Source organism: Mugil cephalus, chromosome 14, assembly GCF_022458985.1.
Source record: "Mugil cephalus isolate CIBA_MC_2020 chromosome 14, CIBA_Mcephalus_1.1, whole genome shotgun sequence".
Taxonomy (NCBI): Eukaryota; Metazoa; Chordata; class Actinopteri; order Mugiliformes; family Mugilidae; genus Mugil; species Mugil cephalus.
Window position 1 is genome coordinate 22,392,938 of NC_061783.1, and position 26,552 is coordinate 22,419,489.

A 26,552-nucleotide genomic window follows, 5' to 3' on the forward strand; every position below is an offset into this window, starting at 1 on the left:
TTGTTTTTCTTCATTTATTAAATGTGTCCTTAGTGGTTCTTTAGATTCGTAGATCGCACGCATCAACACATGCGAGCAGATAGAAGGAAAGCTTTGTCGGGTTGTTCATGCAGCAGCATTTAAATCTAGGTGCTTTGACAGTTTCTAAAGGATTCGTTATTTGCTCACAGTTGCAGATGTTTCCAATGCTCCAGGTCTGTTGCATCCCACTGTGTCCCAGGCAGCAGAATACTGATTGATGATCAATCATGCATTAGCAGCCTTCACACAAGCGCAGAAGAGAAAATAAAATCCATCTCGGCAGCTCTGCAATGTGCTAAACTCACAGTATGCTCCAGTGTCTTACCTCACAAGCAGCCGTTCTGACAGCGTTCCTTGTTCTCGTGCCTCCGGAGGCTGTTTGTGTAGGATGCATTTTGTTTTTCCAACAACGGCTTAATTCAAATGCAGTTTTTGACACATTCACAGCTGTTCGTTTCAGATTCTCCGTGCTGCTTTTTATTGAGGCCAATTAAGCGCCCTGTCCAGCAGCATAAATACTGAGCGATCCTTTAAAGTGACTGCAGTTTGTGATTATGACCCACGACTGCAATCAACAACTAACATTCAGAGTGGAACACCTTTCATTGGAGCAATCAGCAAATGTGCTTATAGGTACCAAGGAAATCTGCACATTAGGTTCAATTGATTAGACCATTAAAAATGGATTGGTGGTGCATGGATACCAAAACGGTTATATGCACCATCTACTTTTGGTTAATGAACAAGTAGAACGACTCAGCAAGCAGCACAACAAGAGACATGACGTAGTTAAAAGAAAGGCGTGAATGCTGGGAAAAATGTTTGAACCTGGATGTTGGAGTTGCCCACATGTCAAATTTCCATCTTGGAAAGTTGGAACCTTAAAATGCAAGATGGCTGCTCTGTCCATCTTCTATCTGTTACAGTTTTGCTACGCAGAAAATACTGTGTCGTGCTTTGTTATCAACTGGCATTGAAAGCTGTTGCTGAACTTGTTTTTGTAAAGTAGTCGTCAAAGTTGTGACGGGCTTTATCTTCCAGGCTTTGTCTTTTGAGGTAAATAAAAGGCGGTGAATGACCAAGCTTTCACCAAGCTAGCGTGTATCCTCTCATCAATGACTAGTGCAGCTCTAAGCTAATGGCTGCAGCAGGCATGGGTGAACTTTGTCAGATTCTGTACACACACACAATTCATAATGCATTTGGATTTTAATATGTTTCCTTTTTCCACTGGTTGGTCCTAGAACTATTTGGAGCCATTTTATGGGAAATAAATTCCACTCAACAACACTCAGATGATGTTTATGACTACGTTGCTGTTCATCAATACTTGATCGGCCCTGCAGTTCTCTAATTAGTTCCCGACAAAGCAACTCCTGACAAACTTTCTCCAACATCTTTTAGAAAAAAAAAAGACCATCTTTCTAAAAGCGGTTGGGGAAAGTTTGTCAAGAGTCGCTTCGCCTGGAAATAGTCGGGCTCGCTTCCAGGCTCCTGTAACTACCAGCTGTCATGAGTAGAATAAAATTGCTTCACAAGACATTCACAGGAAACGATGCAGCATTGTTAACCCTCTCCTTCTTCTTCCTCAACGTTTTTGTAAATGATGCCCATTGAGACATAAACGCTCCACAGCAATGTGACTGTATTCATTACTGTCCTATCAGAAAAGACGCCACATTTGGGCTTCAAGCTTTTGATCAGATTTTGACATTAGTTGCAGGGATTTGTGCAGATGTATGATTCTAGAGCACAGGTCTTCAACAGGTTGTACAGCAGGGGGGTTCGAAAACTCTTTGGTTGCTTGGACATACAGAAGCACTCTGCAATGTCAGCAGAAGAGAAGTGTTAGGGTTAGGGTTACGGCCGAGTTTAATATAGATCACATATAGTAGATATGGGGTTCCTACTTAATCTCTCATCAGGTTCAGGGTCCTGTTGAAGACCCTTGTTCTAGAGGTCAGTTGGTTCCTTATCAGACCTGCTTGTACACAGCGGTGGTATAGTGTTGACGCCAGATCCTTGCGTCTTTCCAACTTAATGGTATCAAGATGTGGAATCCCCTTCTAGGAGTCAGGAAGCCCCCAATCCAAAAATGATATGGAATTTTTTCTTTTACACACTGTTTTATAAGAACCTAGCGTTACAATAAGCAACCACTGGTGTGGCCACGTCATTTCAGACTGGAAAATAAAATCATTTAGTTTTAGAAACTTTTCAGGGTTTTTGGACAAACTTTCTGTTTCATTGTACTTCGTTCAGTAGTCGTGTGCACAATGCACAAAGGCATCACTTTTTATGTGCAACTCGTTCCTTCAAAGTGATTTTTATATGGATTAGTGTGGTACAGATACACAGTGAGTCCTGGGTTAAATTACGTTTATTTTCACCTCTTAGACCATCAACGAGATGCCTTCACTCACAAGTTCATGGCTTTTATGGCATCTCTGCTACAGGAACAGGGTGCTAAGAGGAAGAAAGGTTTCTCAGAAGTTCTGCTTGTCTCACTGCAAACTCACTACGCAGAACACATTTTCAATTCAATTCAATTTATATAGCGTCAATAACAATACAAATTGTCTCGAGACACTTTACAAAACCCAGGCCTGAACCCCCCAGAGCAAGCAACGTTAACTTTAATCAATACGCACAAGATAATCATGTCCCCCCGAAAAGATAAGACAACATAAAACAAAATGAGATTTCTTTTCCAACGCAGACTAGAAAGTGGGTCACTGCAGCAGCAAAGACAGAGATTTTGCAGAAAATATAACCACGAGAACATTGTGAAGATTAGAGAAAAAGATTAGAGGCTACCTTTGACGCCATTATTCAAAGTGACAAGATCAGACAAAATCTTTTTATCGACGTATTTCATTTGGTAGATCATGCATTTACAAGAAATGTGAGTTTTTTTTAGTGTTCAAGAAGACTTTACCTGATCTAAAAAAGCCTTTAAATCATGATTTAACTCGGCACGAATGAGCCAAAAGACATGATTGTCTTTTCACTTACACTATGTCCCAGATATGTGTTTTACAAAGCAACCAAACTAACATCTAAATCATGTCTGGACAGTCTTGGCTGCAGAATTTTCCATTTCCTTCTAAGTGAACATCCAACCACTGAAGGCTGCGCTCATGCCAGTACCTTACCAGCTGTCTGGCTCTACCGTTTGGCAGCCCGCAGCCCTCAGACTGCTTCACATTCTCGCCTGATGAGCGTCAACAGCTTGAGCGTGCACACACAGTACAGCCAAGGCCAACGACATGACTAATGGCTGGTATTAAGGCTATGTAGCATGACGGTTATGATTCACACACAGGCTTTCAGACGCTTTCAAAGATTATGTTTTCATTTAGAATCACAGATTTTACCATATTCTACATTATAACTTTTTTTTTTTTTTTTTACAAAACCTCCCACTTTCGTATTCCTGTATAACGTTCTGACCACGTTCCACTGCCTTGTTATAAAATAATATGCATTAACCATCTGTACAGACTCAACTTTGTGGTGTTTCTTAAACCCAGTTAAAATAATTGTGATCATATTTTCCTAGTTAACTGTTTGCATGGGCACTAAATAAAAGGATCTGATAAGAAATCTGATGCATGTTTACCCAACATGTAACAAACGTGCTCAGAGATAATGGATTTATTCCAACCAGAGAGAAACCAGAAGATCAAGAGTTTGCATGGTTATTAGGAGATCAGATTATCAAAGGTTTGCATCACCACCTCTCAGTCTGATAACAAAATCCCTTCTGATTGGTCCAGTCTATTCTGTTTTGAGAGGGTTTTTTATTGTATTGGTTTTTAATTTTGGTCTCAGTAAAGAGCTAATGCATTCTTCTACACCAGGGGTCCCCAAATTGTTCCCAGTGGAGGGCCAAAATGGAATCTGGGGGCAGGGACATGGGCCAAAATGTTAATTTTGCCATACATTAAGTTAAATATGGGTTTAAATAAGCATAGATTTGCAAAATTAACACTATCACAAATTAATTTTGAAACTGGTTATTATGCTTGACTAAAAATGCCTGAACTTGCTTCTGAAATAAATGACAGACATGGATCATTACTGGGCCTTGGACCTATATCTTCAAATACAAAGACATTTAGTGCAATAAACACAAAGTAACTTGAGACAAAACATGCCCCCATTAAAAATACAGACTTCAATCATAAAACATACACTGGAATCGACCTTGGTAAAACGCTCCCTCTGTGGAACCGATGAAGAAAGCCATCGCTCCTTAAACTGAGAAAGAACTGCAGAGCCTTTCTCATTTAAGCCCACCTGTTCGGGGTTTTGCGAATGCCTGGAACACTTTTTAGTAACAGATTATGTATTTGCATAATATTACAGGCAGTTTTTGAGACATCCAAGATCTCGACTTTCGTAGCCAACATGTGTTCTCTGAGATTATTGAACAGCTAGGTTCTTCTGTGCTGGAATGAAGCGTTTTAAAATAACAACCAAGGAGAAACCTTCAAACTACAATTATTGTTCAAAACTTGTATTTTGTTTGTTGCTCTCACTTTGTTTCAATGTTATTTCTTCTGAGAAAGAAATCCCACTTAGAAGAGCTTCATCCATTTTTAAATAGGTGAATAGGGCCAGATGGAAAAAGCCGTTGTCTCCTATTTCCGTGCATCTATTCACAGCTTTGACAAAGGAATGTGACGTCCGTAGTAGCTGCTTGTTTTGCCGTATTTGTTTCATTCAGCATCCCTGAATAGCAGGAGAAAAAAAAATACTTAGCACTGATTTCGAGCTCCTAATCACTGCAGCTCTGTCAATAAATGATGAAACCTTCACAGGCGTGATTGTGGTGAAAGGATCCATCGCTGTGTATGCCCGTAGACCCTAAGTGGAGCCGCTCGCTGCTCAGGGTATTACATTTCAGATAATATACGTTGACTCCTGCTTCTATTGCTGGAGCCGCCTGAGAACGACATATGGCTCATAGCTGTTATTTATTCCAGTGATACCCTGGAATGAAGATTTTTCATTTCAGTATTGAAGATGAATGTGGCAGAGATGTCTGGTGTAGGTTCTTCCAGGTTATGGTATACTCCAAAATGAAATCTAGCTGAAACAAGGGCAACTACCAGTGGTGGCGGGTTTTTCAGTACCAAAGGGAGGGAGTTATCGGTGGGTAGCTGGTAGGGCTGGGTATTGGTACTCAATACTTTTAATGTATCGACCAGTATCAAGCAGTGCTGAAACTGCACCTGTCCAATGAGTTCGTCAATCGGTTCTTTTTGTTCCCAGACCTGGAAGATGGTTTTGCTTGCAGCCAATCATTATGAGCGTTCTTTGGTTCAATGCAGCATGTGATTGATCCACCGCTGTAACGGCAGTAGTTTGTACGGCGGTAAAGCTTTTCATGCACCATCTGTGTTGGGTTTTGCTGTTCAGCGTCCCGAGATGCTGCCAAAACACTTAAAAGTATGGCTGAACTACATGCCTGCTGGTACTAGTAAATGCATAAAATGTGGCAAGAAGGAGTAAACTTGAGGGTGGAGTCTCGTCAGGTCGACAGGTTGATAACTTCACGTAATATATACATGGCTGCTAGGCTAACTGTACTTATCCTTTGTGTGTTAAAACATTTATTGTTTAGTAAATAGTTTTCTGCATGTTGTAGTTGGCAACTTTGTGTGCTAACGCTAACTTGCTCGCTGAGTAACCCTAACCCTAGCCTAGTTATCCACTATAAGATGAGGACTGACTGGTCATTGGCTCGATTCTCCATGTTAGAGGATATTGATTCATGGTTGTGATGTTGAAAATTACACAGCCCAAATACTACTTAGTTGTACACGTTTGTACAGTTATTCAACAAAATTTGCAGTAATTTGAAGACTTTCAAAATGTATTTGTGTAAGAAAATCTTTTGAATGGAAAGGAAGGTGACTTTTAAACAACAGTTTGTTTCTATTTACATGATTAATACTGAATACTGAATTGACTGAACTACTCCATTGGTATTGCTATTGTTTTAAGGGTACTGGTACCGGTACTGGTATTGAAAAATTTTTAAACGAAACCCCACGAAAACCTCTCCACCAGTCTTTTAGAACTGAAGACTTGAAAGAAATGTCTTTGTGAAACTCTTCAGGTCCAGTCACTCTTGTTTCAGCTCGTTTTTTTGCAGGTTATCTGAGTGACCAACAACAAAGGAAACACCGATCAGCCTCTGACATCCACTCAACCTGGCTAACTGATGGTAGCTGACAGTGTAAAGCTGGGCTCAGATGTTTGGAGTCTTGGGAGGATTTAGCTTGATTTACCCCGTCCATCAAGGACCTTTACTTGGTGCTGAGGTTGGGCCACAGATTATCTGGTGCTGCTTAGAGTTTACAGATCCGAGACTCCCAAACCATTCGCAGATTTATTAGGGTTGCACTCATTCAAAATCCTGATGGTGTAGTTAAAATCTCACTTTAGTGGGAAGAATCCATCCTCTCCCTAGTGAGATCAGGTTGATGTGGTAGATTCAGTGCCTTCTCATGCGGTACGGCAACATAAATAACATCCTGTAAAACCTTTTAGCTGTTAGTTTCAAATCTCACAGTGTGCGCATGTTTGAGGCTGAAACTCTCCGATCGATTCATCTAGGGACTGATCTGCTCTCATTCAGGAGACACGGCCTCATGGTCACTTTTAGCGACGTATTAAAGCTCCGATAGAGTGCATCCCTGAAAGATGGGATCAGCGTATACGGCGCAGTTCTCGAGTCTGTTTGAAGAAGGAAGCCTCCGACTCTGGTACATTAACGTTTGATTAAACATCTCCTTTGAGTGCTCTTATTCTATTTCCGTTGCTCTTTTCTTCTTTCTTCTTGGTACATTGAGCGGATTCTGTTAACTGGCTTCTCAATTAGACTCAGGCTACAGAGAGGAGGGGAAAAAAACTAGAGAGAGATTCAGTGACAGTATATTAACCTTTCATGTGCATGTATGTATTGTATTTAGACCGTGGTCTTTGATATAGGCTCCTCATCAGTGTAGCCTTTGTTTAAGCCCCTGTGCTGTCATCTATTAATCATCTATTCTGTTCTGGTGAAGGCTACACATGCTGTAAGCACCTTTATGAATGAAGCAGTGGTTCAAGCAGAGCATTAAAAATGCATTTGCATTCAGCATCAACTGTTTTCATTTAGTAGTCGTTTGCCTTGTCTAACAACGTTCAGTCACAGGGATCAGCTGGTGTGTCACCACTCCTCCTTCCTGATAGTTGTTAAGCTTTAGTGTAAATGCAAGGCATTTCTCATAGGGCTGGGTGGTGTACCGGTTCATACCGAATACAGATATTTTTTTGTAGTTATGATATGAATTTTTATTAATATATTTGGTCTCAATAGTTTATTTCACTATTCTGATAACTGTACGGGGGCGATTTTTTTTCTAAGTCATGTTTATTTTTTATTATTTTTTAAAATTCTGCATAACTAATGGCATCCTATCACTCAAATCGTCCATATTTGGAATATCCATGTGTAGGTGGAGTAAATCTCACCCAACATGGCGACTGCTGGCTCCGCCCACTTTTGGCTTCATTTTTGAGGTTCAGAATCCAGCGGGTGACGTCACGATGCATTTGTTCAGTATAAACAGTTAAAGGGTGAAGATGCTCCGACGACCAACTGTTGGCCATGAAGCAGCAGAACAAGGGGAAAACGTGTTGTGTCGGTTGTTTGTTTGTTTTGTTTTTTTATGGTGACCAGATGTCCCTTAAAATGTCCCCAGTTTTAGCTTAGCAGTGCTAACATGGGGCTATGCAAACCTGTTTTACTACTATTTATTTATTTGGTCTTACTTCATTTTATTATTATTTTATCTTTCATTTTAAGAGTGTTTTTTGTGTGCAACTAAGCTGCTGTGACCAAGTAATTTCCCTTGCGGATCAATAGAGTGAGTCTAAATGTAGCTCTAAAATATTAATTTAGGAATATGTTTTCAGTGTCTGTTATTTACTGGTCTGAGACATTCTTTCACTGCATAAAAAGGTCTGCAGCAGCAAAAGTTGGAAAGTACCAAACGTTTTTTGTGTTAATATAAAATCACTTAAAGCACGACCAGGAGGATTAACTAAACACTTGCTTTCACGCCGTGCTGCAGAGGCCTGTGTTCAGCTGTAATCATCAGGCAGGATCCATGAGGATGGTGATTACACTATTATCAGGTGTGCAGATATAGACAGTCAGTCATACAGACTCATCACAAACCCCCCTCTGATTAACGCTTCACTTACCGTAGATAAATTGATTTTCACATGTCTGCAGTGACATTTTTCTCAGAGATCATGTTCCGGCCAAACGCCAGTATCTGCAGAAACGTTCGGAATTCTTCCAGAAATTAAAAAGAAAACTGAATTCTCACAGGTATGTGAGCAGATTTTTACATCTAATGGAGGTGCAGTCAAAAAAGCCAATTATTGGTTTGACAAGATCGTTAAATAATGCAGATTTAGTTAATCCTCCGGGCTGCTAGTCAAAGCTTCCCACAGGCTGTCGGGTAAAGTGACTCGCTGCATAATCAACATTATCAGCTACAAGTGGGAAATGTGAAGATAAGAATCATAGTTCCCAGCAGGGCGTTACGGTGAATATAGAGCCAACGGGAATTGTTTTCTGTAATGTCTTTATTTTTTGGGGGCATTTCAGCTCGGTGGGAACATTTGGACGTCGGCCATTACGTCAAATTGCTTTCCGTGGCCAGGAATCATTACATTCTGCAGAAACCAACTCGTCACAGTCACATTGTTCCAATTCCGCTCATCCTCTCGTGGTCCCCGTTGCACATACGAACACGAGCTCTGGAAACCAATATCCTCTCCAGCCTCTTCCCCTTCACTCTCACACACACGGGTTTCATCTCGTAGCCTTTCGCTCTACCTCAGACTCCATCTGTCTGCTTGCTGCAGCTGAATCCACACTCCTCCATATAATAACCCTCCCCACCCTCGGCTCATCCTCCATACCTCTGTCACCTGCAAGACTTCCTTCTTCTTGTATTCACAGTTAATTCACAGCGGCCGTGCTCTTGCCTGCTCCTCCGGGTCCGTCCCTGCGCTTCGGCTCAGATGCCGTCTATGCCAGATTGTGGAGAAGAAAACTAAATTTGTTAGAGATGAGAACCGGTCTTTTGAACTGTCTGCCTGTCTCGGAGGAAATGACCCGACCTGCATACTGCGCTTTTTTTTGACTTTATTTTCTTCTACAGAGCTTAACAGTGTCTGGATGTCAGGTCCATGTTGTTGGTTTGGACCCAGAGGAAATGCATCGCAGCACTTTAGACCTTATCACATTCATTTAACTGACACCAAACACACAATAAGAATCTAGATTTACACGTTCTTATCACCTGACAAACATGTTCTCACTTATTGATTTTAAGGTGAAACACGGCAGTAAAACGCAGTTTTTTCACCCAATGATCGATTTTGAGATTGTTCTGCTGTTTTTCTTCATTAACGTGTCTTCTGTCAAAGAAAGTGGTCAGAATGCACATTGAGGTGTTCAGTGGGTCTACATTTTGTCTATGTCGCGTCTCTAGTTGACTCCTAAATTCTCTAAAAGTCATATTTCCTCTGTGAGCCTCGTCTCTACTGAGGTATATGAGGTAACGCTGTGAAGCTCTTTTTCTCCTGCAGAAGTCGCGTCCAAATATGGCCATGTCCTTTGCATTGGCAACCAATAGTGAAAACTGTTATTCCTAACTACATCCTGCAGGTATTTACTGCAGAAGAGTATTCGGGCCAACGATGAGAAAAAAAATTAGAGGAGGTAGATGTTTTTTTTATTGTGCACTTTGAGAAAAAAGTCAAAAATCCGAGATAAAAGTCACAATACATTGTCATAATATCAGCATTAAGAATTTTTAATTCTTAACATTAATTATTAATTAAGCCCCAGTACTACTGTGTGGAGTATCGGCGGTACCATACACATACAGTACCGCCTGTTTGGAGATCTACTTTATGACAATGCATTACGACTTTTTTCTCAAACTTTAGTCTTTTTTCTCAAAGTGCACGATGAAAGAAAAGCATCTACCTCTTTTATTTCTTTTTCTCATGGGTGGATTTTAATGCTAGCCTGATTAGTAGAACATTTTACTTCTAAAAACATGCCAAAAATTGATTTTTTTAGGACTGTTGAAAGTATTTTTGTGATTTATGGAGCGACAAAAAGAGATATCCAAAATCACCTCTGCAAATACCTGGAAATCTAATATGTTAACAAAATGTAACAAGAATTTTGAACCTCACTTTATCCATTATTCAGATTTCGGTTCTGAAAATCGATGCAAATTAGTGCATATTTAAGTAGATGACTCCTCATTTGCACATTTAAATATAAATTCACAGAAAACTTGTAATACAAAAAAATGTTATATTTATGTGCGTAATCAACTGGAGAAGTTTAATGGTCATTAGTTGAAAGTTTTATCCCATTCACCTGTAGTGTCTCGCCTTAAAAGACGTGAGACTTTTGCCACATTTTTTTTGTTTGTTTCATGAGATTTTTCTGAGTTACCCAGAAGTCTTTGCAGACTGAACGCCCAACCACCAATCTTGCATTTAGAACATCTTGAGTGCATTTAAACACCAAACCGATCCACTGGATCCTCCTCCGCTGATGAACACTTCCTGTTGCGCTTTGATAAATCCTTCCTGTCGTCCCGTCTGAATCTGGACGTGAGCAGGTCTTTGCTGCTGTAGATGTAAACAGTGTTTGTGCAGCTTCCTCCTGTTTACAGACTCCCAGTGTGTGTGTGTGTGTGTCTGAGCGGAGGCAATAAATATGAGGATGAGTAGGTGTCGTACGTGTCGTTTATTTACATTGTTCGCTGGAGAATAAGAAGCGCCTCATCACGCCCCCATAAATCAGGCGTCCCACTCCAGAGGAGAAGCACCTATAACAAAGAAAAACAAGACACTGTCTGTGAAATTCAGCTCGTTGTTTGGAGAAGATGTACGACGTCTTTTTAAATCACCCTCTCCTCTCTGCTTCCTCTCCTTTTTCAGGGTCTCCTCTTCTCATCAGGTGAAGCACTCTGAGCCTCCGACCCCCCTCCCCCTCCCCTGTCCCTGCCTCCCCCTCCCCGAGAGACGTCACCCGCTGCACCGGATTCCCCAGCTCCCCACCCCGGCCTCACCTGACAAACCCCCCATCCGACAGCTGCCACTGGCCCTCCCTTTACCCCATGGTGGCCCCAAGGCCCGCCCTCTCACTGCTATTGGCTGTCCTGGCCTGCACGGGGCCCGCGCGCCCCTCGCCCCCCCTGCTCCTCCGGCCCCGGGAGAGAGAGAGGGACTCGGGTGGCGTCAACATCGCCGTGGTCCACTCGGGCTCCTCCCTGCTCCCGGAGACGGCGGTGGTGGGAGGTGCGGGGGTCAGCGAGCCGGGGCAGGGGTCCGGTCTGGGAAACGGCCCGGGAGGCGGCGGTGGTGGTGGAGGAGGAGGAGGAGGAGGAGTTGGAGGAGGAGGAGGAGGAGGAGGAAGGGGAGTAACGGACACAGCTTCGTTAGCGGGAGTGGCTGCCATGGCGTCTTTTTCCTCCGCCTCCTCCTCCGCCTCCTCCTTGTCGTACCTGTCGCTGGCGGCGCTGGTGGGGGAGACGGTGATGACGCCATCGGGTCAGGCCAACGTCATCTACCTGGCCGTGAACGAGAGCAGCCCGGGGACTCTGCTGCTGCAGCTGTGTGAGCTGCTGGCCACCACACCACTGCAGGTAGACGCATGCACGACCCGCCGAGCCTCACAGCGGCCGAAATACCAGCCGGGTTTACATGGAGGCAAATATTCTGGTTCCAAACCGGTTTAGAAGCCCAAACCGAATGGATACGCTCCATATAAACACCTCGGTCACAATAAACAGGCCCAAACCGCTTTCACAGAGGTAGAATAGTCTGTTTCTCAAACCGATCTCAAGTCACATAAATGGTGAATCTGAAGGAAGTCAGACTTCGTTCTGTCTGAGCATGCTCTGTCTGGACGTTAGGGTTAGGGTTAGGGTTAGCTTGTTTTTAATAACAACTCTGAAAGAACAAGACATTATCGCTTAAATGGCAGGAAAAAAAGAAATATAGAAATATCGAACTGTTTAAAAAGGTCCATCTAAAATTCACTGAAGCGTGGAACTAATTCAGAACTGCTGGAAAACCTTGAAGATTGGCTACTATGAGGCTAAACAAGCTGCTGCTTTAATAATAAAAGTGTAAAAACAACAGTAACTACAGCGGATTAGACCAGAAACCTCCATCTTTGATCAGTCACGTGATGTTTTCATCGATCTTCACGTGTCACACGTCTGTAAAACGGTCGTTCAGATTAAAAGTGGAGGTTCATGTTAACATCAGATCAGAATAGATCACCTCACAAACGTTCAATCGTAATGAGGACAAGTCTCCATGGAAGCCTGGCTACTGTAACATCCACAAATTATGCAACACGCATTAGAACCCATCCCTCCTGCTTCTTCTGCAAAGGAACCTGTGTTTATTGTTGTTGCAATAATAATGATGAAATAAATTCTCAGTCTTTGTTAGCTGTTTGGGAGTGGGGGGGTCTGGGCTGGGCTGAGCCCCCCCGTCCTTAAAACCTAGTGACGGCCCTGGTGTAACTCATGCACGACTATTTCCTAAAAGCGTTTCATTGAGGAAACTGGACTAACGTTTCTTCTCAGTGTCGTCTCCAGCTCTAAAGGACTGGAGTGGGTTGAGCTTTGAATAGGAAGCTCTGTGGGTGCAGCCCGTCAGAAACCGGCTCCACTCGTTTCTTTTAACGACCAGAGACTACACACTTAGCCGTTAATGGACATGGGTTGACTTTTTGTCCCCGTCCTCTTCCTCTATGAGCGGTGCTCTGACAAAGCCATTATCAGTCAGAGGCTCCAGCCTGAATGGGCTTGAAACTTCTCGGGGGCTGTACTGTAAATTGATGGCAGATTATATCTTCTCTGTTCAGAGAAGGTTTTTTATTTCCAGTCTGACATGCTCCTCTTTCAAACCATCCGTCTTCTCCGCCTCAGATTCGGATCTTCAGAGTTCTTTGTCCTTTAGGTGTCTTTCTCAAGCACTTTTTGAATGTGAGAACGTTCACAGACGTCATGCACGACTTATTTACGTGCGAGAGAGAAGAGTGTTAGCTTATAAATATGGATGTTAAATATACTGTCTAGTGCTAGTTTTAGCATTAAACCTTAAGAGGTTAAGAAAATGCTCAGATGATTCAACTAAAATATCTTCAGTGGAAAATAATCATTTGTATTATTCTCTATCAAAGGCGATTTTTAAAATTTTTTTTTGATTAAATAGATTTAATGAGGGTTCATTATAGTGAAATAACCAATTAAACTAATGAAATTGGCTCATTTTTTGGACATTCTTTCATCAGAGGCGTTCACACTGGTGCACAGCCACAAAAAAAAAGAAAAAAAAAGTTGTTGAGTGAAGAACAAAGAGACGGATCCTCTGCAACTTCTCTCACAGGAAAGTTTGAATAAAGCCGGATGACACATTTGTCACTGAGGTCGTGCCACAGTTCAGTCTTCTGTTTGCTTGTTCGCCCATTTCGTCCGTCGTTCATTCATCGATTCATCGTTTGTTTGTTGGTGTCTTGGCTCGTTCGTTGGTGGTGTCTGGTTGTTGTGGATGGGAGCGGATCTGACAGTAAAGCAGCCTCTCAGCCATCATTCAGACACCGTGAGGTCCTCTGTTTAACTCTCCATCTTTGTGTTTTCACGTCAGAGCAGAACAGAAGCGTCGTCTCATCTTTGATCAGATGTGATATTAACTCTTTTATACCGCGCCGCCTCACTCTCTTCCTCCCAGGTCCTGACAGGAGCCCATTTCTAGATCAAGTGTTTCCCTTTAAAAATTGAGCTGTCGGCCTCATTTAACTTCAATTTGCTCCCGTGAATCTCTACAAGAAAACAGGCGTTAAGCCATCAAGATCACTCCGGCTGCAGCTGCTGTTTCATATCATTTCATATCATTATTATTATTATTACTACTACAGGGTACGACTTTGTGGCCTGGTGAGGAAAGACTCAAGTCTGATCAGAATATGAGTCTGGAAACTTTCCGTCTGGGTTTCATTAGGAGGCGCGTTTAAACCGATACAGATACAGATATATTATTATTATTGGACATTAAATGAAATGTTTGCCACACGTGACAGCAGATTCTATGAACCGGCCGCTTCTCCAGTGACTCTGTTGCACAAAGTTCGATTTGTTTTGTCTATCAGATTTTTACCAGAGGGTGATTGGCTCCAACTTTACACCCCAAGAAACTGTAGGTTGTCTTGAAATGAGGTTTATGCAAAGCCTTGCTTCTGTGCAGCAGTAGTTCAGCATGCACACCAATCAGCCACAACATTATGACCACCGACAGGAGAAGTACATAAGTAACTAATTTAAACCATCTTGTGACAATTCAGTGTTTTACTGGGAAACTTCTGGACCTGGTATTCATTCATGTGGATGTTACTTAGACACGTAGACCAGACCAGACCAGACTAGACACCCCCATAGCAATGACACTCCTTGATGACACACAAAAACACTTTAAGAACGACTCAAAAAACATGAAGAACAGCTATTGACCTGGCCTCCAAATTCACAACAACATTCAACGCCCTCAGAAGGTCCATTCTCTGATTAGTCACCACGAGGGAGACGTACACAGTATTAGGGAGGTGGTCATAATGTAATGCCTGATCGGTATAAATAAGCATCCGTCACACCTGTTAGTAAACTCTGCAGGATCTGTTGCACAGCTTCACCGTGCACTGTTCTCCTGAAGGACTGCCGCTCACTGCAGGGACTTAACTCTGATTCTATCTCTGATTTCTCCGAAGCAAAGCAGAACCATTCAAAAGTGAACAATTAATAATTAAAAGACCTTCGACAGTTCTTTCATAACTTCATTAAATCAGTTTCATTGTCTCCAGTTTAAGCCTTTAAAGGAGGAGTATGAGCTGTTATCTCCACTGCCGTGAACGTCTCCATTGTTCCACTATGTTGTGCTCACTTGTTCAGCCTCTAATTTATTCCCAGGATTTGCAGATTATTGAACGAGCGTCTGAAATAAGAGTGTGAGAGGATGAGGGTGACGTATCGCTAAGCGACCTGTGTCCGTGCTCTCGCAGGGTCTGGTGTTTGAGGAGGAGAGGCCGCCGCCGCCGAACCGGGCCCCTCTGGCCCCGATGCTGGAGTTCGTCTCGGCCCAGACGGGGGTCCCGGTGGTCGCCGTCGGGGGAGGGGCCAGCCTGGGACGAGAGCCGCAGGTAACGACGACTCTCTGACTCTACGTTGTGTTTCACTTGAACTGAACTGATGTTCGATACCATCGGTTTCCTTTCTGGTCCAATACTGAGTAAAATTCAGGCTGATATCGGGAGACTGATCCGATACTTTGTGTAAATGTAACTGTCATAGCTTCATAAAGTTTACAAGACACCAGAGTAATTTATTTATTTTAAACTCTGAAGAATATATAAACTTTGAAAATATATGAAGATGCAGTTTCAAACACTAATAAAAGAATAAGTAAATAAATAGTTTTAACTATTAAGAACTACTATAAAATGAAACCTTGCATCTTAACTGTGACTCTGTTCTCTCCTCTGCCTCCTATGCCTCGTATTCTATGTTGTGGTTTAACCTGAGGTGTTTCACAAGGTTTATTGTGTTGCCACAACTCAGTAGTTTAGTCACTTCCCTACATCACCTCCAATGACTGAAGCATCACAAGTATCGATATTTTAATTTGAGAATCAATTTTAGATTCCCCACGTCTCTACTCAGAAGATGAAACGCAGACTGTGAGAAATAATGAGTGGAGGAAAACTGCAAATTATTTGGTTCTTATCAAGACAAAACAAAAAAAAGTGTAAGAGTAAGATAATTTGTCTTGTTTTAAGAGTTAATTTCTTCTTTCAAGAGTTTAACTTTCTTATTTGTAGATTTAAGTGAGATGATCTTGCTGCATGGACAGACAGTTTCGCTTGTTTTTGGTACCTTTAACCTCAGATTCAGTGTTTTTATCTCGTTTTTAGACCCCTCTTTTTTTGCAGTGAAGCGTTTGTGTCGTGGTGTCGGCGGTGGGATGGGAGAGCTGGGATTCGCTCATTTTAAATTCAGATGAGAAATGTTTTGCAAGGATTAGGGAATACACTGCATTCTTCACATGAATGTTTCATTGCTAACCAGCTCTAAATGAATCCAGTGTCTTGACCCAGCAGACACATCCACACACAGTTTAAATGCTCGGTGTAAAATGGTTTGCTTGCTGTAATTGTTCGTCTGACATTGATCACATGGATTTCCTCCAAAGTCTTTTTAGTTTGCTCCAAACTTTCCACCACTTATCCAGAGAAACACAAACAGGGAGTTATTGGCACCTGGCCGTTGCTTTAAGGAACCCCCATTGAAGCGATCCATTAGCTTAAAATATGCTAAATCACTGTATAATTTGTCCAATATTGACTTTAACTTGTCAGAATTCAGCTGCTTCATTTGTGGAAACGATATTATTGACTGAGCAAGTGTAATTAATAACGGCTTTCATATTTAAACCGTTATTTTCCTGTAATTGTTTCTGAGTGTAGACCCGGTTACTCGCTCTCTGGTCGTAGCTGTGGTTCTGTGTCGAGCAGCAGGGAAACATCTGGCTGCGTAGCTGCTAAATGCTGCTGAAAGTTTGCGCAGCCAGTCTTCAGCGCTGGGCAGGTAGCGTTTAATTGGCTTTATTGAAGCTGTTTGCCGGCTGCCTGTTGAGGCTAGAGACAAGTTTAATAAGAGAAAAGTGAGACTGATGCAAAGAAGTTTAAACAAAGTAGGAGTTTAACTTTCAGAGGGAAGTCGTCCGTGTCTTTGCAAACTTTGTCATTTGATCCATTGCTAGTTCTATATATCAGTGAGAGGTTTAAGACCAGCATGACTCTTTTATGTTTGCACCGATCAATCATAACATTATGACCACCTTCCTAATATTTTGCAGATCTCCCTTGTCCCTCTTGTGACGTTTAAATGTCTTTGTCCTTGTCTGACTGTGAAATGGGCTGTATAAATGAAGCTAGTAGCATTACGTTAACTATGGTTATTTTAAGTTAGTAGTAGGGCTAAGCTATGCTAACGTCTCGTTGGTTGTGTGGTGGCAGCATGGAAGTTTGTGTCTTGAGGTGCCCACTTCAAAAACCCCAATGATGTGCCACATACTGCCTACTGCTGTTGGCTAGGCTAGTTAGCTAGTTAGCTCTTCTTGTTGGTTGCTAGCTGGTAGCTAACTGCTAGCCGGCTGGTTGGTTTTAGTTGGACTGGGCTTCTAAATGTGTTTTGCCTCGGATCTTGGCACAAGGGATTATAACATCTCATCCTGTGTAATAATGAATGTTTTAAAACGATCAAGCACAACATTATGACCACCTTCCTGATATTGTTTTGGTCTGTGTCATTACTATGGGGTGGGGGTGTCTGGTCTGGTCTGGTCTAGGTGGGTGCTACATGTCTAAGTAACATCCACGTATATGAATTCCAGGTCCAAACGTTTCTCAGCAGAACACTGAACTGCCACAAGATGTAATCCTACTGGAAGGGGTTATAATGTTTTGGCAGATTGGTGCATGTGCCCGTGATAGACGTCTCTTTACACCAGAGAAGAAGACTCTTAACCGCTTCATAATATCGTACATCAGAGCTGATGAACTCTGTGGACCTGACGCTCTCCATCCGAACATCGGTCGAAGTCCTGAGAACAGAAATTAGAACTGAGTGGGAAAAAAAGAATCTGTGATTTAAATCAGCCTGGAGTCTCCAGAACACGCAGCTGCTTTCTAAATGCTAAACGTTTAAAAAAATAAGTAAAAATGCTCGAGCTCATCAGGGAGCGGTGATGGAGAAGAGGGAAATCAAACTTTTTGTCAGAACTGCTTCGGTTCTGCTGAGCGCGTCGACTCCGGTAGTGGAAGTCCGTCGATATTAATGTTCATCGGACGGTGCAGAACCGCCACAGTTTTATTCATGAGTCTCTTCGTCTGTGACAGCTCGGTTAAAACAACGCCCATTATTTATTTGTACATTTTCCATATGCCGTCATGTCTTTTAAATAAATCTGCACAAATATGAAAAAATACACGGAGGTTAATTCCTTGTTCGTGTCATGTTCTTGGCGGTAAAGTCACTTCAGACTCTGGCCACGGACTAATTAATGGATGTCAGTTCTCCAGCGACTCATCCGCGCATGTGGCAAAAATGATTTTCCTGACGGCCGTGGCTGGTAACTGGATCACGCTAACAGAACGCTTCAACGTGACAGGTGTGATATTGACTAAGTGGGCCGGTTTGTTTTGTAGTGGCTCATGTTGACAGCCCGGTGTGGTTATTGGGATTCTCTTGCATGAATCCGACGTCGGCTTCGACTGATGCGACGCACTCGGCTCGGTGCTGAACTGTCAGCGTGTGCGAGTGTTCTCGATCAAAAGCAGCTTTTCTTTATTTTATTGTAAGAGTCTCTTTGAACCAGCACCCAGTACTGAACTACTTTTCCACTTGTTAGAGTCAGTGAAGCCACTTTAATTACATTTTTGCAGCTCTATATGGTTAAAGACACTGGGGCAGAGACTGGGGGAGAACAAACTACCAGTCAACCACCACCCAAATCAAGCTTGGTACAGTAACAGCAATATTTCTTATAACTTAGACTTAAGTCTCATCCTGAGGCCACGCCCCCTGAGTGACACAAACACGGTGAAATGTAGCAGGAAATACAGCGAGACCAGGAAAACTGTGGATTATCAGATCAAATTAAGGACAATTGGACTCAACAATGATCCATACGAACTACCAAATAACAAATGGTTCACGAACATTGAGATGTGGCCAGAAGTCAGTTCTGTGTCTGGATTCCAGTTGTTTCTTCTAATGCAACGATCCATTTACTTCTATGTCTGATTCAAGCTATTGCTGCTAATCTCCACGTTAAACTATCACTTTTCCCCACTCAGTGGCCGTATCCATGGAGACTTCAGCTAACTGTGACATCACGTTCATACCCTCTACAGGAAAACCTGATCTCCTGATAACCATGTAAACAGTTGATCTACTGGTTTCTCTCTGAGCGTGTCTGCTCCACGTGGGGTAAAAACATCATGTGAGAATGTTCCATGGAGGTAGAAAAACAACCAGCTGTTGAAACAAGAAGTGTTTGAGAAGATGAACCAAGGTGGAATCTATGTGGACAGCAACGTTGGAGATGTGGAGACATCTTGATTCATCTTTTGTTGTATTTTCTGCAAATTTGGTGCAGGCAAAAAAGGTTCTATTGTGGCTGATATTTTGGGACATGTCTCATTAGATCATTTTATTTAGTGTGTACTGTATCAGACTGATAGTCCATGTAAACATAGCCGCTGATCATTGAGAGTTTGTGCTCCTGGTTCCACAGTCCTGCTTTATATCCAGGAGAACAGATATTTTTTTTTAATCTTACATGTGTATATTGGAAGTTACATGCAGAATACAAGCTCCCGTTTTGCCCTTTCCCGGCTAGAAAAGCTACGGTTCTCTGACCCTGCCAATTGGGGCTTAGCACGACAAATGGACATTTTCGCCTCCAGGGTATGTTTTCGTCTGAGGAATGTCTTGTTTTAAACTCTAATCAGTTGTTAATTGCCTCTGGGAGGCTGAGTCATGCGTGTTTCCTGATACACGTCAAGAATAAATCAAGCTTGTGTCCATGCCGCTCCTAAAAACTGTGACTTGGGACACGGCGTCAGTCAGTCGGTGTTCCTGGTGAGTGCTCACATGACAAGAGTGCTGGTGGAGTATATTATTTCAGCCCCGGCTTCTGAGGGGGTGGGGGGTGGGGGGGTTTGATTTATGTCTCATGCCACAGCAGCACTGCTCAGCCGGAGCTCCTTCCCTGTACGCCCCCCCTCCCAACGCTCAGCTGGGTTGAGGAGCGCGTACGAGCGTACGTACGGTCTTACTGCTGGTTTGATATTTGACCCAGTTCGGTGCAGCATCACCCGAGGTGAGCCCTGCCGACGCGGGAGGGTGGAACGGCGCTCCCTGAAGTTTCCTCTTTGATCATCCACGCGTACGCACAGATGCAGCGCCTTGAGGACTCATTTAAACACATCCCCTCTGAGTTTGTGTCGAATTTTTTACAAACAAAATAAGTCTGTTCTTTATTCCGGTTTTTAAAGTTCACGTATGGATTTTCCCATCCTGATGCAGTTGCTCTAGTTCTAACTGTGGGAAAAGTTTATTCCTCTTCAAATATTAATTGTTTTGGTATGCATTTTTAATTTTTCCGAGGTATTTGAGATTAGTAGGAGCTAAGACGGACAAACACAAAGAATAATCTTTGAACAGGAATAAGTAGTTTTTGAAAATAAAAAAAAAACGTCTCCATATGTGGACACAGGGATTATTTTGCTATATAACACAACAAAGTCACCAGTGTGTAACAAAATATAAAACCATTTCAGTTCCTGAACGTTGCTGAGAAAAAACAGGATCACAAACAATGAAATCCCCACATCCTCTTGCTAATCACTTGCTAATTAGAGATGTTGTAGCTCATTACTGTTGATACAATGTGTTAAATATCAAATTGCAGGGGTTAATAAGTAAGGGATAAAGCCCGACAAGGTGTCCATTATCAGAAATGAATGGACGATGTGAAGTCCCGCTTATATATATATATTGTCACGTACAAAGTGAATAAATATTAGGTGAATTATTAATACGTTAATGTTGTTTTTTTACTGTTTAAGTCATAAGTTTTTCACTAGAAGCGACTGAGCGAACTATTTAACACCTCCCGTTCGCAGGCGTTAACCAGGTCTCATCCTTATCATCCTCTAAATTGTCTCTTTCTCTTCTGGTACTTTCCAGTCTTCAAAATTATCAAATTCACCAGTCACACACAATAAACTGTGAAATAACGTATGTTCTATGTTTCCGTTGCCACAGTTACCAATGTGTTTGAGCCAGCACAGTCATTTAGAACTGTCATCAGGTAATTTGACCAGAACGTCTTTATTGGTGTCCATTATCCCCTTTTAATATACACCCTGCAGCCAATCAGAATCGAGGATTCACCCATTGTATAAGTATAAATAAAACAAGTTATAGATGTAAAATTTGATGAGCTTTTGTACCTTGTCCACTTTTGTCCCGTTTTCTGAAAAGCCCACTATCATATTTTTACACTCAATCTTTTTGTCACTAGATGTCAGACTCCAGCGTCCACTTATGAGGACAGGAGGTTTAAATGAAGCAGAATAAGAAGCTGCCACAAACCCCATATGAGGGTCTAAGGAGGTTAAGATTAAATGTGACTGGAGCTTGTTTCTTTCATCGAGTCTTATTCAGAAACCAGGGACATTTTGTTAAAGATGTACCGTGTTCCCTTCCTAGTAAAACTATATCAGTCTGTCACAAAGCAAAGAAAGGAGGTAAACCGGATTAAAACGGCAGGAACTAGCTTAGCCGTGCTCACTCTTCCTAAGTACAGTATCCATTCACAAGTGCAAATGTCCCTGAGCTACAGTGAAGACCTTTAAGCAGGTTATAGTGGACGTCAGTGAAAGAGCAGGGAATTCTGTAAAAAAGCACCAACCCTGTTAAAGCCATTTGCCCATCGCCCGTTGCTTTGTTGCGTGCAGTCGGTCTGCAGTGGACATTCCAGGCTCTGGTTGCCGAGGTAACCCTCTTGTATGTTTCTCACCTCAGATGTTTCCAAGTGGAACAAGCATGAAAGTGTTGAAATTGTATGAATAGAGCTAGCTCTTCTTCTACATGAAAGAAAATATTATCCGAATTTCACACAATGCTTGCAAGCCTGTCCCAAATATCTCTAACGAACTTTTATGTGGTCAATGAATTTACAGTTTTGGTTGTTTCCTAGAGGAAGGGTCTTTAACATTCTTCAGGCCAAGGACCCCCAAACTGATGAGAGATTTAGTAGGGACCCCATACCTACTATACGTGTTCTACATTAAACTCGGCCTAGTGCTAACTCTAACCCTAACCCTAAGACTTCTGCGAATATTGCAGAGTGCTTCTGTTTTTCCGCTGGGGACTGAACAGGGTGTCAGCAGTTGCAGGGAACCTGAGTTGGTGTGTAATATTCTGCCTCATGATTGGTTCAGCAGCAATAGGGGCGGAGCCTACTGTGTAGAGGAAGCTTAGATTGACAGGTCTAGTGTGGCATTATGTGTGAAATGGTGCACTGTTGAGATAGCTCCCGTATTGCAGAATGAGAGAAGGGCGGAACTAAATCAATTTATGGGGAAAAAATAAATAAATAAAATGTCTAATCAACCAAAGTTTTTTGACCCCCTGATGAAGACCGACGTCCTAGAGGAAGTTTTGAAACTCACTGTGCAAAGGCTTTAGGAGCAAGTTGAGGCCAAACACTTCCAACATCATTGTTTTCACTTCTCTGTTTCCAGATCTAACCCCACCAATAATGTGTAACCACCCTGTCTTGTCAAACGTTAGTGTCCATCATACTAAGTGAACACATCGCGGTGCCTCATGGAGTCTCTCTATTTGCCCTCAGGAGAGCGGCTCGATCTACCTCCAGTTCACCTGCTCCACCTCGCTGCAGCTCGAGGTCATCTTCGAGGTGCTCGAAGAGTACGACTGGACCTCCTTCTCCGTCGTCACCACCCGTTACCACGGCTACGAGGACTTCCTGGCCATGGTGGAGGGCATGACAGACGGCTCTTTTATCGGCTGGGAAAAGAAGAGCGTGGTGATTCTCAACGTGACGGACGACCCCGGCGGGGCCAGAGCCAAGCGAATGCTCAAAGACAACGAAGCCCAGGTGAGGAACGGTTGGTGGGGGTGTGGATTCAGCTCCTCATTGTTCTGTTTATTTCTTTGCTATAAAAATACATCACCTCATGTGAAGTTGAGCTGCAATATTCAGTTCCTGCCTGAAGAGATCGGCGTGTTTTCAGAACCTGCCACTCAACTTGATAAGCTGTCTACCTTGAGATGACTTCTTCTGTAGCCCGAGGCTCAGGTAGCAGACATCTGTAAAGCCTCCACGAGGCTTGAAGGAAACAGATGGTGAAGCGTGAATCTCTCAGGTTTAAAAAAGGTTCCTTTCCTCTATTGTTACCATGACCTCCTGCATGCACCTGCGAGCTTCACCTTGAAAGTCATAGCTCCCTATGCCTGTGGCCAGAAAGAGAAAATTATACTCTGGTAGCATTTGACAATGACTTATGTCTGGCCTGTTGTGGTAGTGAAATAGTGTCACACTCTTAACTTGTGAGTTAAAATGATGGAATAGAACCTGAGACGGTTTCATTCACAGAACATTTAATGTCCTTTTGATGTGTGTTTTCTTTGGTACTTCCGCATCGACAGCCTTCCTAGTATTTAGAATCAACTTTTAAGGTCACACTGCTGTTCTTCCCATCTGAGTGACTTCTTTTCCAGTGATGTCTCTTGGCTTTATCAGCACAGTCACATACAATCCCAGGTTTGAAATCTTTGACCAACTGTACAACTCCCCCATCTGGGAGTTCCTGGACCCATCAATACCAGTGAGAAAAAAACCCATAATGTCTGTAATTGATGGAAATCTCCCATGACCTCAATATTCATTCCACCTTATGTTCCAGGCATAAAATATGAGTGCACACCTATTCAGAGTCTATGTTTATATTATTAAGAGTTATAAATGTATTGTTTGTTGACATAATGCTTATATCTAATAAGATAGCACTTGCCTGTGGTGTGCAGTTTTTTGTAGCCATTGGAAATGCAAACCAAAAATAGGTTCAAGGACAACTAGTAAAAAGTAAAATCTGCATAGTTTTTATAAAAAGTCTTTGTGTGTCAATCTGCGTTATTTCTGCAACGGGTTATAAACATTGTCCTCATATATCAGTACTTCCAGTGATGGGTTCGACCATCGCTTTGCACTTGGATCCTTGGTTTTAATGTCTACTGTCACTTGTTGTATCTTGCTACTCTCCATGAAGGGTGGTATTTCACCCCTTACTCTGCTGGTCTTCGGTCAATTGTATAAAGTAGTAGTTACACTGAACTTAACCCAGCCTTAACTTGAAGGCTCATTTGAGGTACTGTAGGACATAGATGCCGTAACCTACGCAAAGAACGCTGGTGCAAGACATTTATACTTGCTCAGTAACAACGCAAACCCTAGACTGTGCTGTGTCTTTTTTGCCGGTTGAGTTCATTTTTGTTTCTGTTTCCTGCTTCACTTTCAACAACAGAAACTAAAACTTTCGCTAAACTTTCGCCAAAGACGAGTCGTACGAATGTTTGTACCTCCTCAGTTAATCTTTCCTCGATGTGTTCCATCTTTATTGATCCACATAATCAATTCAAACATTGCCAAGATGGAGAAGCAGCCGGAAATACTAAAGCGGAAACACGCTGCTGCCGAGTCGACCAATCACAGCTCTTGCTGTCTGCATCACCGTGGCACGTAGTTACATTTCTGGGGAGCTGCAGGGAGGCGCTAAACTATCTATAAGATCAGCAGCTGAGGTGAAACTCAGGACAAAGGAAACCTTGTATGGTTTGGTTTAAAGTTCTTGTTTTGTTGTGGCTCAGTGATAGTTGATGCTCTATGCTCATACAGTTTAGTAATAAGTAGAAATAATTATGTTAAATTCAACATGCATTCTTCTGATGCACGGAGCCAGTAAAACATTGGGAAGTTAAATGTAGTGATTGATACGTTTCTTTCCTACAATTTAATTTCTTTTTAAAACCTCAGTATCTAGTTTATTAACGTTTGTCAGGTCAGTTTATTTGCAGGATTTTTCCTAGCTTTACACCTACAGTTACGGCATTAGAAGTAGAAGGTTCTTGTTAATGTGTTTTAACCAGAGGGAAGGCTTCTGAAGAGAGCTGCAGCGTCTCTTTGTTTTAAAGTATCAAAGGTTGACTTAATACATGCTTAATATTTATTTATTACATCGGCGTCCCCGGGGCCACGTTGCGCTGCATCACTTTGGGAAGTTTGCCATGCAACCGCATCATTTTACCGTTGCTGCTCTTTCTTTTTTCCTTATTCTTGTAGCTTTTTTATACTATTTTATACTTATAGATATTTTTTATTATTTACAAGAATATCACGACATAAAATCAATGCATGTGTCTATGCATTTATAAAACTGAACTTTTTAGATTTCATTATCAGGATGAGGAATCTTTCAACCGATACAGACAAAAAAAATAACTCCACATGCAATTGGATAGTAATGCAGCCATTTAAAGCCATTCTCTTTGTTGTAACCCGCCCAATTGATTTGACTGGCCCCGTGGAACTTTCCACTGTAAATGGCTAGCTTCCAGGCTACATTTGTTTTGCATTCAAGCATTTTCTGAGATTAAAGAGAACAAGAGCCGGGCTTTGCAGGAGTCGAAGGTCAATCTACCTAAATCTCAGAGGACTAAGGAACATCACACTCAGACCTTCTTATCGTACATGTATATTGATGAGTTTTGTAGGAAACAGAATCGCTGTCCTTTTACGGAGAGCTAGACTTTCCCTTTGTTGTACATCTAATCCTCTCTGCTGCTCTATGAGGCGCTGACCAATAAAAACTGATGTTTATTGATGTTGTCATTTATAGTAGTTTTTGTGACAGGTCAGAAAATGGTGAGACAGTTGAGAGCCACATTTCATGAGAAAAGTTTGGTTGCTTTCCTACTGTTGTAAAACTACAGTTTTAAGGGACAGTATTTTCATTATTTTTTCCTGCCTTTAGCCACGGAAGCTCCCCCCCCACTAACTTGTTTTAAGTTTAATATTCCAAAGCTCTGGGGTCTTGTTGAGCAGCCTTAAAAGCACAGCTTGAAATAAAGACTTTCAGAAATTCGACTGTAGTGATCCGCCGCCAAGAATCGTTTCCTGACCTTTAACAACATGGAAGGTTACAAATGAAGAGCGACCGCTGCTTAACAGGGAGGAAAAAAAAGAATGAAACAAAAACCCCGAAGAAAAAGGAGGATGGAGGCGGAATGGACGTCTTCTCGGGACGAGCTTAGCCGTGGTCTGACACGTCTGCTCGTAAGGAAAGAGTCTCGGGATGCGAAAGGATCTTTTTTTTTTCTTTCTGCTTCTCAACCTTCATCTTTGTACATGAGCAAAATCTCTTTCATGCCAAACCCATTTTATTCAAATGCACTCTTTGCTCTCTTTCTTTTTTTCACCCTTGTCAGCTTAAATGACTTTTGTCAAAATGAACCCAGTGAAAGGGAGAAAGAAAGAAATAAGAAGTGGAAAGGGTCGCAGTGATCATGATGTAATGTCATGCAAGTAATGTCAGACTGAAACTACCACTATGCACTGATCAGCCACAATATTATAAGGAATATGGCAATACAGCAATGACACTCCTTGATGGTAACGGCCATCCCCAGCAGGATGCAGTCTGACACAGACACAGAAACGCTTTAGGAACAACTAAAAAAAAACCATGAAGAACAGAACCTGACCTCCAA

The 26,552-nt window shown here is 42.2% G+C and overlaps 1 protein-coding gene across 1 annotated transcript in view; it reads left to right on the plus strand.

Annotated features, from left to right (window-relative positions):
- The window catches only part of grin2da (glutamate receptor, ionotropic, N-methyl D-aspartate 2D, a), a 236,132-nt gene that overhangs the window by 85,819 nt on the left and 123,761 nt on the right, over positions 1–26,552 (plus strand). The window contains exons 2-4 of the mRNA XM_047605823.1: positions 11,065–11,771; positions 15,194–15,331; positions 22,618–22,884. Of these exons, the coding sequence (XP_047461779.1) occupies positions 11,244–11,771; positions 15,194–15,331; positions 22,618–22,884 (933 nt within the window). The 5' untranslated portion in view covers positions 11,065–11,243. The remainder of the gene's footprint in view (positions 1–11,064; positions 11,772–15,193; positions 15,332–22,617; positions 22,885–26,552) is intronic.